At 39.8% G+C, this 14,077-nt stretch overlaps 2 protein-coding genes across 3 annotated transcripts in view; both read right to left on the reverse strand.

Moving 5' to 3' along the window:
- Nucleotides 1–1,311: 1,311 nt before the first annotated feature.
- Nucleotides 1,312–4,530, reverse strand: LOC145482941 (angiopoietin-1 receptor-like). Its single transcript, XM_081461576.1, has 3 exons — nt 4,476–4,530; nt 3,117–3,216; nt 1,312–2,201 (listed from the first exon to the last, which is right to left on the reverse strand). The coding sequence occupies exons 1-3, from the start codon at nt 4,511–4,513 to the stop codon at nt 2,139–2,141; spliced, it is 201 nt and encodes a 66-aa protein (XP_081317702.1). The 5' UTR covers nt 4,514–4,530; the 3' UTR covers nt 1,312–2,138.
- Nucleotides 4,037–14,077, reverse strand: part of LOC145481831 (ephrin type-B receptor 1-B-like) — a 20,112-nt gene continuing 10,071 nt past the window's right edge. For both annotated transcript variants that reach the window (XM_081460376.1, XM_081460377.1), the window contains 12 exons: nt 13,814–13,913; nt 13,336–13,385; nt 12,876–13,022; nt 12,385–12,461; nt 12,080–12,185; nt 11,293–11,354; nt 10,978–11,076; nt 10,129–10,248; nt 9,310–9,459; nt 6,866–6,910; nt 6,132–6,286; nt 4,037–4,800 (listed from right to left, as the gene is read on the reverse strand). In XM_081460376.1, the coding sequence (XP_081316502.1) occupies nt 4,545–4,800; nt 6,132–6,286; nt 6,866–6,910; nt 9,310–9,459; nt 10,129–10,248; nt 10,978–11,076; nt 11,293–11,354; nt 12,080–12,185; nt 12,385–12,461; nt 12,876–13,022; nt 13,336–13,385; nt 13,814–13,913 (1,367 nt within the window). In that variant the 3' untranslated portion in view covers nt 4,037–4,544. The remainder of the gene's footprint in view (nt 4,801–6,131; nt 6,287–6,865; nt 6,911–9,309; nt 9,460–10,128; nt 10,249–10,977; nt 11,077–11,292; nt 11,355–12,079; nt 12,186–12,384; nt 12,462–12,875; nt 13,023–13,335; nt 13,386–13,813; nt 13,914–14,077) is intronic.

Below are 14,077 nucleotides of genomic sequence, written 5' to 3' on the forward strand. Positions count from 1 at the left end.
TCTTCTTTAAAACGCATTAATTTCTCAACATAGATTCGCCGAATAAAAGAATTTTTAAGAAAATTCGTTTAATATTGATTATTATTCAAGATAAAGCCAAGAAATGAATTTAGAAGCCGGAAAACATGCAAAATGTCAAAGACGTGCGGTGTTCAAGTTAATTATTCACGCTGAAGCGTAACTTGAAAACCCAACCGATTTGACAATAGACGGATCGAAACACACCAATGACTGATGACAAACTTTACACGAGTCTTTCAGCCAATACCATCATGGCTATACTGACCAATCACGTTCAAAGGACCAGACTTATAACATCATCGACTGACAAACACTATTCACGTGACTCTGAAGATGACTTCCGCTCAGGTTGTCGAAACGTCAGTCACCAACAACAGTTCTTTTCAGAACTACACTCACCCGGACGATCACTCTATACGAACTAATATTAATTGTTGCCGACAGCATTGCAGTCATAGCTTTATCTGTCCTATATGATCATCAAATTACCAGAAGTTCACCAATAAGCATTTCACCATACCGAGAGTCTACCGAAGGAATTGAAGAAACAAAATGAGGAACTCTCCTTAAAAAATATGCAAAGAAATGCATTTAGAAGGGATTAATAAGTAGATGAGTGCTTTTCACGCAGCTGGTGAGAGTCGTAAGCAAACGTGACAAGTTTTAGAAAACACGACGGCAAGTTCTACAACAAAAAGTCGCTCACCGCAATTCGCCTCAGTCTGCGTGAATCGTCCGGGAAGAAACTTTCAACAAACGCCAATGTTGTGAAGACTGTAATGAGCCAATCTTTCGATCGATCAACGAATAAACCATTTCTCCACAGTGTTTACTAAACATACTAAACAAGCGAACATTCTCGAGTTAATCTTCACTAGGCAAGGTTTTTTATGTCTCCCTAACCCCTGATGTTCCTCATCGGTACCTCTTAAACAGTGTGTGGACCTTTTTTTTCCCTTTTCAGGCCAAAAGTGGTAATATAAAGGACCTTCCAAAACTCGTGCACGCACAGAGCAAGTGGCGCACGTACAGACGTTGTACGGACAAGCACGTGACAACCAAACCTTCTCGGCTCGATGGGCTACCAAATTCTCTAAGGTATGGGGCTCCGGCGCGCGGAAGTTCCGCTATTATTACATGATCTGCCTATTGTGCTTCGTGCACGTGACACTCGCGCGAACGACGTCTTCTATTCGAAGTTTTGTTATGTACTAAGTATAGCATTCTTTTTTATATCATAAACAGGTTAATAATACACACGAAAAAAATTACTCGATTCTGATTGGCTAAGAGCAGTGCTGTTCAAGTGTAACACCAGTGCAAATTACACATCGAAATTCTGGATTATGATTGACTGAAAGAAAACAGGAACTTTTCAAAGAAAATGATATCACGTAAAATGATGACGAACATTTTGTGCTGAAACTTTGAAAAAAGTTTTCTCAAATGAGAAAAAAATGGCTTCAAGAAAGATCTTCCGGCACTTCTTCAGCGCGAATTTTTTCATGTTTATATTATTAATAAGTAATCATACGGTTTTTCTCGTTCAATCTGGAGTTAATTTGCAATTGTGAGTTTTTCAAAAAGCTGAAATTGCACGAGCCGCTTCGGCGAGTGTAATTTTGAAAAACTCACTCGTGCAAATTAATTCCAAATTGAACTCGAAACCGTATGATTACCTATACAAATTAGCTACGAGTCTCCGGGATGTTCTAACTTTTACAGCGCTTAAGATAGCTGGTTGGTGAAAGTTTGGATGATGCTCTCCACTGGATAAATCACTATGTATTTAGTGCTGGGATGGCAAAGTTTGTGTCGTCAACCTTTCTCCAGTGATTTACCCGTTGGATGGCGTTATCCACACTCAGAAAGGGTTCCGTTTAGGCATTATGCAATATATTCAGCCTTCTGTCCAGGAAGTAGCAAATGTTTATCATGCCAGATCGGATGAGAATTTTGCAAACAATCTGTAGTGGAAATGCTATACACGGTTTCCTTAGCAATCGATTTGATGGGTGTTACTAAACTTTTTGAATAAAATGAAACTTGTCAACACTATATTTCTTCAATCAAATGACGTGTCTTCTCCGTATAGTCACGATCCTCCGTCAATCGTTCTACGTCACCACGCCAAAATTAACATAATCCTTGTCATCATAAACTTCCAAATTCACATATGTCTGCAAATCAAAGAATAGATAGATAAAGAGATTAGACCTTCGACCTTTATGTGTCTCTGCTGATCAGTGTAACGGTTAAGGGAGTCAATGTTGCGAATTGTATTCAGTGAATTGTAGGCTCAAACTCCAAATAAACGAACTATTTAATGAACCAGCCACGTAATCCGGAAAATACAATAAACGACTAATCACAATGGCTAAAAACGGTGAAGAAGCTAGACTCAAAACTCCAAAAACAGCGACAAGGCTGGACTAAAATCTAAAACACGGCAAGAAAATACAACAAAGATGAAAATCTGCAAAATTACGACAGCGAAGTTCAAATGTACGCGCGAGCACATTCTGAGCCACGATTGGCTAGTTAAAATCACCTGAAGTTACGCGCGCGGACAAGAACTCGTACTAAGGCGAGAGGGGTGAGTTCAGAGTTCATAAAGCTCAAAACAGTCAACAGAAGTGATGATACAATTGTATCGTTCCTCTCTGACTGCCAATGCTTCATTCTGGGCCGAAATTCGTCAGTTATTTCAAACTGTTTCTGATAGAGTGGTCGAATTTTTGTTCCTGATTCAGGCCGAAGCTTCTTATTTGTTTAACACCTAACATTGATGTGCAAATGGGCAAGCAATCGTTGTTTTTGAGAGGCCGCGTTAAGACTAAAGTACGTTGTTAGTGATTTGGTAGCATAATGTCACCTCAGGCCCAGTGAAAATTGGCCGCGAACATCTAGCTCGACTTTGTCTTGGTAGATATGCTTCATATTTATCCCCTCCTCTCTTACCCCCCAAAAGGAAAGGTTTATAGACACTGTGGATAAAAGCCACACAAATTGCTCAATAAGACCACAGCTTTAACAGTGAGTGTCCATTTCTGCTGTGTGTGCTACACTGACACATGTTAAAGAACTTTACAAACCTTGTGGTCATCCAGAAGTCTTCTGACCGCAGAGCAAAGCCATCGGAACGTTGGTCTCTTCTGAGGTTTTTCTTCCCAAGAATCGGTCATGATGGAGCACCTGTAAAGCAGTTATGTATACACGTTATTTGCCGGCCGGGAGGTCCATATTGGGAAAAACTGCGCCCAAGGGCATGGCTTTTACCAATACGGGCCGAGCAAGGCCGGCAAATAACGTGTCTATTTTCTCTCTACGATATTGCTTTGAAAGCAACTTTTGTGTTCAATTTTAATTAAAACCGTTGAGTTCAAATCTGGCGTACGCCTGCGTTTGACATTCGGGCAAAAAAGCCGGTAGCGTTTGCAGAGATTGTAAGGCTGATTTTAAACAAAAGTGACACAGTGTGGGGAAAAAGTACGTTTAAAAAGGTTAGTTTTCGGCCGAAAATGTCGCTTATGTGAGAAAAATAGATGCTAATGAAAAAGAAACGCACGGCTTGAAAAATCGAAAATGGCTTTATTTGCTGCTTTCTTTGACTCTTTGTAGATTTTTTACATTATACGCTGTTTTATGGTGTAACAAAAAGCTCGAAACGTTGCCAAACTTGGGAATTTCGGAGTGGTCCGTAACCAGGGTCCGGATAGGATAATCAGGACCGCTGGAGCGCGCGCGATTAACCAATCAGATTCAAGGATTTTGGACCCGGACCGCTGTGAAGCTGGAAGAAAAAATAAAGTGTATTATTACGACTGCATTGCCTTTCTCTCGTTCTCTTAAGAAGGATTTGCGACCTATTTCTGGGTTGATTTCGAAAGCGTACTGAAACAATTTTAGATGGATTTGGAAATCTCAGACTAATGGTTTTAGAGCCAACCGCATTTGGACAGAAAACACTGAGGATGAAGATGGAGTAGAATGTACATGGTAACACTCGAACACGCTGGTTTGCAGTTTTTATTTCATTTTTCCTCGTTTTCCCATAATTATAGTTCAGTCAGTGAGACGAAACGACCCTCGCTCCTAAAACGAACTTTAACAGTGAGTGTTTAACACTGTCAGTATCAGCATTATCGCATTTCGTTTCGTTTCTTTTCTTTTGGTGCGTTTTGCATTTTTACTGATTCTTTTTCTTAAAGATTTACCACTTGTCAAATTTGTTACTGAAATTCCTCTTTGCTATTTTGTATTTACTATCTGTATTAATTTTACTATTTTGTAATGAATAAGTTTGCGATAAAAACTGAACTAAAACCCACAATAAAAATGATTTAAAAAGAGCTACTGTTCTTCAATGTTAACTAAAAAAAAAATTTTATCTAAAAACTTTAACTTTATCAGTTGTTTGATCAAAAGAACCAAATTTAAAGTATAACAATTACACTTCTTTCGTATAATTTTTGGTTCTTATAGCAAACATTTGTTCCAATCAGCCACGTTTTCTCTCTCGTCTATTTTGCGGCTTCCTCTTCATCCATGCCCTTGTTGTGACGTTGTGAATTCATAGCCTTGATACTCTTTTTCATTTTATTTCGATGTCCAGCCAACTTAATTCCTATTTCGTTTAAATCCCCTTCATTCAGCTGAGCGACCTTGTTGAGGGTGTTGACGCCATTAGCTTGGAATGTTTCCAAATACTTCTCCATGTTGATGTATTTTAGCCAGTCGTCCACGGACTGAAATTCTGGTAAATCGACCTCGATAGATCTGAAAGTAATAAAAACAGGTAAAATTATAAAGAAACGACTTGACTGGGCGTCGTCGTTGTTTTATTGTTGTTATTGTGTCCTTGTCGTTATAATGGCTTTGATAGTGACTGACTAGCCTGCGAACGCAGACGTATTTCCGGCTGTCGCTTGTCTCCGCCGAAAATAGGGTCCGCGAACCCGAGCCAGGAAACAATTTTTGTGAGATAATGACTTTTGTTTCTCTTTGGCCAATCAGATTCCATGATAGAATGAAACTCGAGTGCTCCGCGCGCAGTAGTTCTGGGGCTACTTGAGCTAAACTGTGATTGGCTTAAAATTCCTGCGTCACAGAAACCGTTTCCTGGCTCGGGTTCGCAGACGTTATTTTCGGCGGAGACAAGCCACAGCCGGAAATACGTCTGCGTTCGCAGGCTAGTGACTGACATGTAATACTAGTACGCACTGTTATTGTAACAAGAACGAATCTAATAGTGACATTTAGCACCAAGGTTTTCAGCGGAAATCTCAAACGGCAAACCGCTAGAAGTCACTTAACTAAGCGCTGCGGTCACGTTTGGAGTTCTCTACGCGGGTTTTCGACGCCGAGAAGTAGGTTTGCACGTAAGTGATTTACCTGAACATTTTTTTTATCCCGAATTTTTGTTTATACCACGTCGTCAGTAAGAAATTTAGTAAGCCAGTAGTACATGCTTAGATATAATTTTAAGCCGATGAGTGAAAACAGGACTTTCTGTTGCCATTTGAAAATCAAACACTGCTGTTGTCTGGAAATTGAACATGGCGGCATCTTCAAGTGAAATTATTCTTTATGTTTTCGTAACTAAACTGATAGAAGTCACAAACGTCTAACGCCAAACCGGCGCCTAACCCGAAACTGCCGTTTGCTGTTTGCCGTTTACATGGAAACCTTGGCATAGTGTTAAATGTCTCTAATATTTCCAGAACCACCCTAGCTTTAGTATCTTCATTAACCGACTCAAATTGAGATCAGTACAGGGTAAATAGTTATCAAAGGAGATTTTCTAAGGGTTTTAGAAGTGCGACCTCTCTTCCAGTACGCAAGGAAAACAGTGACGAGAACAGTGAAGTGTTTTATAGTACAAATTTGGTGATTACTGTATTTTTATGTCTTTCTTTCTTTATTTATTTTTTAATGCATCATGGCCAAGGTTGAAGTTAAAAGTTAAGTCTTCGTCATGGCAGTGGCCGATCAGGCGGGAGTTTATTCCGGTTTCTGATGCACCACTACTCTCCCAAGGATGGGATGCGAGTCCATCACAGAGCCACCTCCAGTATTAAATTCATATATTCATATTAAATAGTACTTACGTATCTGGGAGAGACGATGAGACATAATCCTTTAGAAGTTCTGGGGATCGAATTAGTTCATCAAAGCGACTAACGATCTCAGAAAACTTGGGTCGTTTACTTTTGTCTTTCCCCCAGCAATCCAACATTAAGGAATACAGAACTTTCGGGCAGCCCTTGCGATAGGAAATAACCAAGCAAATTAATTAGTTAATTCACAGACCGGAATTGAAGTACATAAAAGTAGTTATACAAAAACTTACAAGAAATCATCAGTCCAAAATCTGATATAATTGGACGCATAAAGTAGGGATACATGGGCCATTGGAAAAAACCTCTTTTTTGTGGTGGATTCTCATTAATTTGTGGTGGATTACATCGACGTTGATAACGTCAGGATCCAGGTGTGGCTCATGAATAGAATAAGCTAAATTTGTACAACAAATTATTCAGGGACACTTTTAAGGATAGATTGCCTGGTGTAACTCATCCAAATCAGCAGTCCTTAGATTTTTGCTTTCAGTTATTTCTATATTGGAAGCAAACATGTAGTCCTTTTGCAACCAAAAAAAAAAAAACGATAACTTCAACACTAGCAGCACTTCATATGCGATGCGTAAAATTTAAAATTTTAGAAATAGCAAGACAGTGGAGGTACAGTCGTGCCCTTTCTACACGTCCCTGACTAACTTCAGCTTTTACACACCCATCAAATGTTAAAAATTGCAAAACAAACGTTAACCAATTTTCCGCACCTGAGGAGACTGCAATCTGTATCCAAATTGTACTCTGTTGATAACCTGTTTAAAAAACACGATAAACGAGTTAAAGAAGCTACGCATCTTGGAAAGTATAGCCTAAAATTCTCACGTTCGTCGTTTGCAATCCGTGGTAATCCTTAACCATCCTTGTTCCTCGAGCTGTATTGTTAATTATTATTATCTCTTTGATGTTTTGTATCTTAGTAAACTACTATGTTTTCAGGTTCCCTTCAATTTAAAGGTACTTTTGTACCTGGCCAAAATAACTCAAAATGCCGTGACTGAGTTCCTTTCAAAGACTTCAAAGCGCTATTTAAGGTTTTAAATAGTCTGGTCCTTATTGACTACTAACTACTTACTAACCGAGAATGAGGTTTTTACGGGAAATTCTCAGACCGAGACCTTACCGTACTGACCGAGCGACCGGCAAGGTTTGAGATTTTTCGAGGTTTGAGATCTTCTCGTAAAGACTAAACGATCGAGGTTAATAAGTAGTTAATTATACGGCTTTTTGCTTGGTTCAGTTTTTGCAGACCCGTAATCGGCCCGTTGGCATTACGGGAGAATAATGCCCTAGTATTAGCCAATCAGAGCGTGTTATATCGGCCACAAACGCAAGTCATATAATGAATTCCTGTAATGACCATAGCCTTCATAAACACGCAGCACCTTGCTCCAGTGAAACCAAGATAGGATACATTATTAATTCTTGAATATGTTAAAGTGTCGAATCAACTATAGTAGAACTCCAGAATAACGTATTGCTCTGTCTGCAGCAAAGACTTTAAAATCAACATGGGTAACGGATTAATAAGTAGCAACTTATCTTCTCACGCTCATTGAAATGGGAAGGAATACGTTTCTAAATAGTCCGAGTTTTATACTGTTAAACAACAGCTACAGTGAATAAGTCACTAAGTAAGTGCCCAGTCAGTCAGTCAGTCAGTCAGTCAGTCAGTCAGTCAGTCAGTTAGTCAACCAGTCATCAGTCAGTCCATAGGCGTACCGGCAATTTTTTCCAGGGGTAGCGGTGAATCACTTTCACATGCAAAAAATTTTCGTAAGTTGCCCAAATTTCTCCAAAACAATCAAGTACAAATGAGGGTCACAGGATTCACTAACATTGGCCTGAATATGTAGTGAAAATAATCTTACATTTCAATCCGCGGTGAGAATCAGTTCTTGTATATGAATCTGTCATATAGACCACGTTAAGACATTACCATCTCTGCCATTGCGGGGGCCGAAAATATCAATAATACGATCCATGTCATTGTTTAGTTTAGAGTTGGCCGTATTCCTTTTAATGTAAATCAGTGCGGATGTTACTGACACGCTGTTGCCCCATATGTTGTTGCGGTGGTAGGTTTTCATTCTGCGCAACGCACTGAATGATCTGCGATCTGCAGAACATGATGCAGCAGGTATCAACACAATAATATTCACCACATTGGAAAAATCTGGCAACATATCAAATTTTTCGTTCTCATGCGTTGTCTGCAGTATTTCTGAAACAGTCGTGAGTGGAACCCGCGCTCACGACGAAAACTCGCGTATATTTTCTGCTCAGCTTCCAGAATCTCACCGTCGATTTCGTAAAATTTAGCGATGCGGGGGAAGCTTTCTTTATCAGGCGTTTCCCTGTGACACATATCTCCCAAAGCACAGAGTATTTCCTGGTCGTTTCCACTGAACCTAATCTCAAGCTCAGAAAGCACATTATCGAGGGACCCATAAATGCTTAAAAGTTAAGTTGACATTGAGAATGAAAAAAATTCCGGATTCTCACAAAAATAAAGCTTTTTTCCAGTGACAATTTGAGATACGAAAAAATAAGGGGTGTTAAGAAAATGCTGATTCGCACTATTTTTGAGTATTAAGTCTCACGTTATTGTATATTGGTTACCAGTATTGTTATTCTCTGTTTGTCAGTAGCATTGTAATGTGTCGAAACAAATGAAAGCGTTTTTAAAACTCGTTGCCAAATTTCTCTTGTTGCCCCAAAAAACTGACTTGCCCAAATTGTCAAGGGAGGGGTGGGGGGGGGGGGGAGGGAAAGAAGGCTGCAGCACCCCAAGCCCCTCCGGGCGTACAACTATGATCATGAGTTAGTCACTCAGCTAGAGGGTCCGTCAACCAGTCAGTCAGTCAGTGAAACAGTCATCAGTCAGTCACTCAGCTAGAGAGTCAGTCAACCAGTCAGCCAGCCTGTCAGACAGTCAGACGGTCGCCGGGCCAGTCAGTCAGCCAGCCAGCCAGCCAGCCATTCCGTCAGCTATTTAGTCAGACAGTTAGTCACCCAGGGATTCAGTCATTTAGCAAGTTAGCGAGTGAGTGAGTTTATAATTGAGTCAATGAGCCTGGGCGACAAGAATTCCCTTCACGACGCTATCTCTTCGTTTCAAGAATTTGTTGCAGCGAGGTTACACATCACTTACATCGTAGTTGTTCCATTCTCCGTAAGGTCTATCACAGAAAGTCATGATCTCCCAGAGCAAAACACCAAAACTCCACACGTCACTAGCAGAGCTGAACGTTCGATGTTTAAGCGCCTCGGGTGCGGTCCAACGAACTGGAATTTTACCTCCCTTCGGGGTAATCAAAAGAAACACGATTTAATGTTAAGATGCGAAATACAGTATTTACTAAGGAGCGTGCGAGCAAAACAACTTATCACCGACGAAAGCAAGAAACAGTTACTGTTCGGGTTTCAGAAAGGCTTATACAAGTCAATCCCGCAGAAAGGCAGTTTAAAGATCATTACTCTTGACAGAATCAGGCATTATACGGTTAGGTAGTTGACTCATTTTCTAATGTGCGTGATTTATTCAACAGCAAATGTTGAAAACTTCTTTTAAACTATTAAAGTGGCCACGACGAGGAAACTTGATGATCTCATTAACACCCCCATGTTTCCTTTTTTCTTTTTTCTTTTTAGGCAGTTGATGTAGGGTCTTCTCGAGGTTTTCCACTGCATTACAACAATCCAATACAAATATTACTACAATAATTACAAGAAAATATATGGAAGATCATATATCTGAACTGCGGAGAAAGATTATGATGAACGTGTGATTGATAATAGCAGTTATATAAATACACACAACTTGAGCCGTTGTGAAATCATAGCCTGAAAAAAATTCAGGCTCGAACGGAATTCGAGCCATGACCTCTGCAATACCGCTACAGAACTCTACCAACTGAACTATCTAGCCAACTCGGTTTCGCGGTTTTGATTGAAAAACATGAGCATGTACCTGAGTCTCGTAATCCAGTGGCTCTTGATCGTCTTGAGCATGTAACTCTCTTGAAAGACCAAAATCAGACACCTTGCACAACATGTTTTCACCAACAAGCACATTACGAGCTGCGAGATCCTAAACCACAGGAAACATTTAAAACAGTTAAGTGAGTTTAATTGATAAATTAGGCTTAGATTAAACTTTGACTAAGGGATATCAACATTAATTTGCCCAACTATATCACCATTCTACGTACATGATACGACGATTGCGCTCGCCCCCCCCCCCCCTCCCCCGCCCCATCGCCTGTTAATTTTGTTTTTCTGATATGCGCAATACAGACCTAACCTTTTATCAAGTATTAAAACAATCCAGTCTACCTTGGAGACTCACAAAATCCTTCAAGGCACTCAGATAATGAGTGCAACTTTTTCGTGATGTAAAAATGGTGATAATATTGAAAGAGGCTCCCTGACTATTTTACGTCTGTGTCGGTTCAAATGACCCATCAGGCAGTTTATCCCAGTTTCCGTAGCATGTAGCGACTAGAAGTATTTCTACTATCCCCTGGGGTGTAAGTCCCTTGGGGATGTTGGTCTATTGCAGGGCTACCCCCAACATTAAATTAACCGGTACCCATTTACACACTTGTGTGGGGAGAGGCACTGTAAGAGTAAACTGTCTTGCGCAAGAACACATCGCAATGACCTCGGCCAGGACTGGAACAAGGAACGCTCGATCAAACACCAGCGCGCTTACCATTAGGCCACCGCACCGCCCATTCCACGGGTACTAGCAATTTAGCTAAGTCGATCGCAGAACTGATAGTTATTAGTACACTATCTTTACCATGTATATACTTACCCGATGAATAAAGTTCATATCGGAAAGGTACACCATTCCACAGGCCACGCCCCTAGCCATTCCTATCAACTGAAGGCTCGTCAACTGTCCTTTACGTTTCTACAAAGAAGAAATTCGACTTTTCTATTAGTTCATTTATTAGTCACTTTGAGGTCTTTCAGAGGAGACGTAAGTCTAATCTTATTTACTTCTTTTTAACTGTTTAAAGTTCCATCTCAGCCAAGCAAAGAGGATTGGACTTTCCGGGAATTTATGTGATGCAACAAAAATACCCAGCAAAAGCACAAACATAAGAAAGATCTTCAGTAAATGTACCTGTAAGAAGTGATCTAGTGAACCACTCTCCAGAAATTCTGTGAGAATCATCATCGGCCTGCCTACAAATGCAAATTGATTATAAACTGATTAAATAAATAAATAAATAAATAAATAAATAATAAAGTTAATCAAGAGAAGATCAAAGTGTGATCTCTTGAAGTAATTTGGTTTATTTCTCGATTGTTTAAAAGTTTGATTGATTTATTCATTGATTGGTTGACTGACCGCTTGATTGGATGATTGATTGATTGATTGATTGATTGACTGACTGACTGACTGACTGACTGATCGATCGATCAATCAAATGATTGATTGATTGATTGATCGATTGAATGACTGATTCATGGACTGACGGACAGACGGATTGACTTAACCTATTTTTTGACTTGTGGATTGGGCCTGAGAAGAAGTTAAAGAGGACAGGATAGCCCGTAGGCAGAGAGACTGCACCCAAGTTCTTAACTTGGAGAACGGACAAATGAAGATGATTCATCTGGGACATTTTGACATGCATAACAAAAGAAGAGAGGGAGGGGTGGGAAATTGCAGCAGGTTTCATTTTCCTTGAATTATAAGAACATACAGGTGATACATAGTTGATACATATTATGAACCTAGTAAATGGCCCAACTCACCATGACTCTTTATAGCTCACCGGTTAGAGCACCCGGTCGGCATCTGGGAGGTCATCATTTCGAATTGATGTTGAGACTCAGATTCTTACGTTGTTTCACGCTCCGATGTTTTAAAAATTTACATTTTTCTCTCTATATATACCACTTACTTTGTGTAACAACTCCTATGAGTCCGATAACATTTGGATGATCAAACTGACACATGATGGATGCTTCTGACAAGAAGTCCTTTTGGTTTTTCTCGCTTGAACCGGGCTGCAATGAAAGAGAAGACCAGTGTTGTAACATCAGTTTTAACTTATATTGTTCTTTACATATATTCTTACGGGCCTTGTTTCGAGTACAGGAATAATCTTTTGCACTTTAGCTGTTTGAGTGTTAAAACTCAGCTTTTAGTTTTGCTACAAAATTCTACCAAAGGATAAGAGCAGCAAACGTAAAGAGATCAACTTACCCTCAAGACTTTGACAGCGACAATCTTCTTGCCTTCTCGAGTCTTAAGTATGCCTTTGTACACGTCTGCAAACTCCCCTGAGATACCAAACATGAGGATAAGCAATCGAAACAGGGACGGGCAAAATAACTGAGATACCTGGCTATGGCTCGAACCCGGACAGCCCAATCCGGAGACTAGCGCACTAACCACGAGGCCACCGCGCCTCCTTCGCCGTTATGTGGACGACCCAGTAATGGCTTACAGTGTATAACAGCTCAGCCAATCAGGCTGCAGCATTTGCATTAGTGTACTAGTAAAATAGGCCAATTTCGATAAATTAGAATTCTAACTTGGCTCGGAGGCTTGGCGGAATAAAACAAAACAAATCACATCGAAGTCGAGGAATGACTAATTTAAAATTTATTTTGTTTTATTTCCTCATGCCTCGGATCCAAGTTAGCATTTTATTATGTCGAAATTGGCCTATTGTATTAAGGAGTAATATCTACCTTGTCCAATCATTCCCTCTAGTTTAGTGTCACTTCTGTCGAGTTCATTCGTAAACTTCGATATCAGTTCCATTAAATCCAGATAGTTTCCAGGGTCGATATACTGGTTTCGCTGATCCATGGGATTCGTAGTTTGTAATTCACTTCCTTTAAACAAAATATTGCAGGCAATATTGACGTTTACTAAGAGTTACAACACTTGTATGCAGTTTCGTTGACAATGCTCATCTGCTAAAATATTGTTATCTCGAGCGAATGTGTTCGGAGTGGAAAGAAATTAATGGAACTTAACACGAGAAAGCTTCCAGAAAGTCTTTTTATTTTCCTTAATGGCAACATCTCGTTTTATACAGTGAGGCAAATTTATACATTAATAGTCGATTCTTTAGCACCTAACACGGGTTAACCGGTACAGACGTCTTAATTGCGTTATATAGAATATGGACGTTTTTGAACCTACCTATTTCAATGCTTTTCATATAGGCTTTCTCTACGCTCTTTCGCCCTTTCCTAGTAGTATACACATTGAAGCATTAAGTTGACACATAGATATAAGTTAGTCTCATTTATTTGGATAAGCAACGATAATTGATTGGTGGTTAGAGAGGTAGGTTGGTTGGTTAAGGTAGATAAGTGGGTGGGTGGGTAGATGAGCACGCAGGTTGGTAGGTAAGTTGGTTGGTTAAGGCAGATGAGTGAGTGCGTAGGTAGGTAGACAAGTAGGTATGGTAGGAAGGTAAGTAAGTGAGTAGGAAGGTAGATACATTAGGTAGATACGTTTCATCTACGTAGATACGTTAGGTAATTAGATAGGTAAGTTGATAGGTAGATTGATGTATTACGAGGGAAGGTGGACCAGTAGATGTCTCGACCTGAACTTTAATAAATCAATTTAATGACTGGAACAAATCCACAAGGTACTTATTTAAGAGACCCACCTTCTGCGGAGAATAATAATGACAAGTATTATTAAAAGAATTAACGCCAGTCCTCCGCCTCCTGCACTGAATGCAATTATCTCAAACGCCTTCGATCCATCTGTGGTAATATAACAGACAGAAATGATTAAGTATTAATCACAGGTCATCAATCGTGCGATAAAAGGTATATCAACCCTAATCAGCCAATAAGTCAAGCTGAAGTCAAAGTTCATGTCAAGATCTATGGCAACCTTTAATAAAGCTTTCTGACTTTGAAGTGCG

This window comes from Orbicella franksi, chromosome 3 (genome assembly GCF_964199315.1).
Source record: "Orbicella franksi chromosome 3, jaOrbFran1.1, whole genome shotgun sequence".
NCBI classification, from domain to species: domain Eukaryota; kingdom Metazoa; phylum Cnidaria; class Anthozoa; order Scleractinia; family Merulinidae; genus Orbicella; species Orbicella franksi.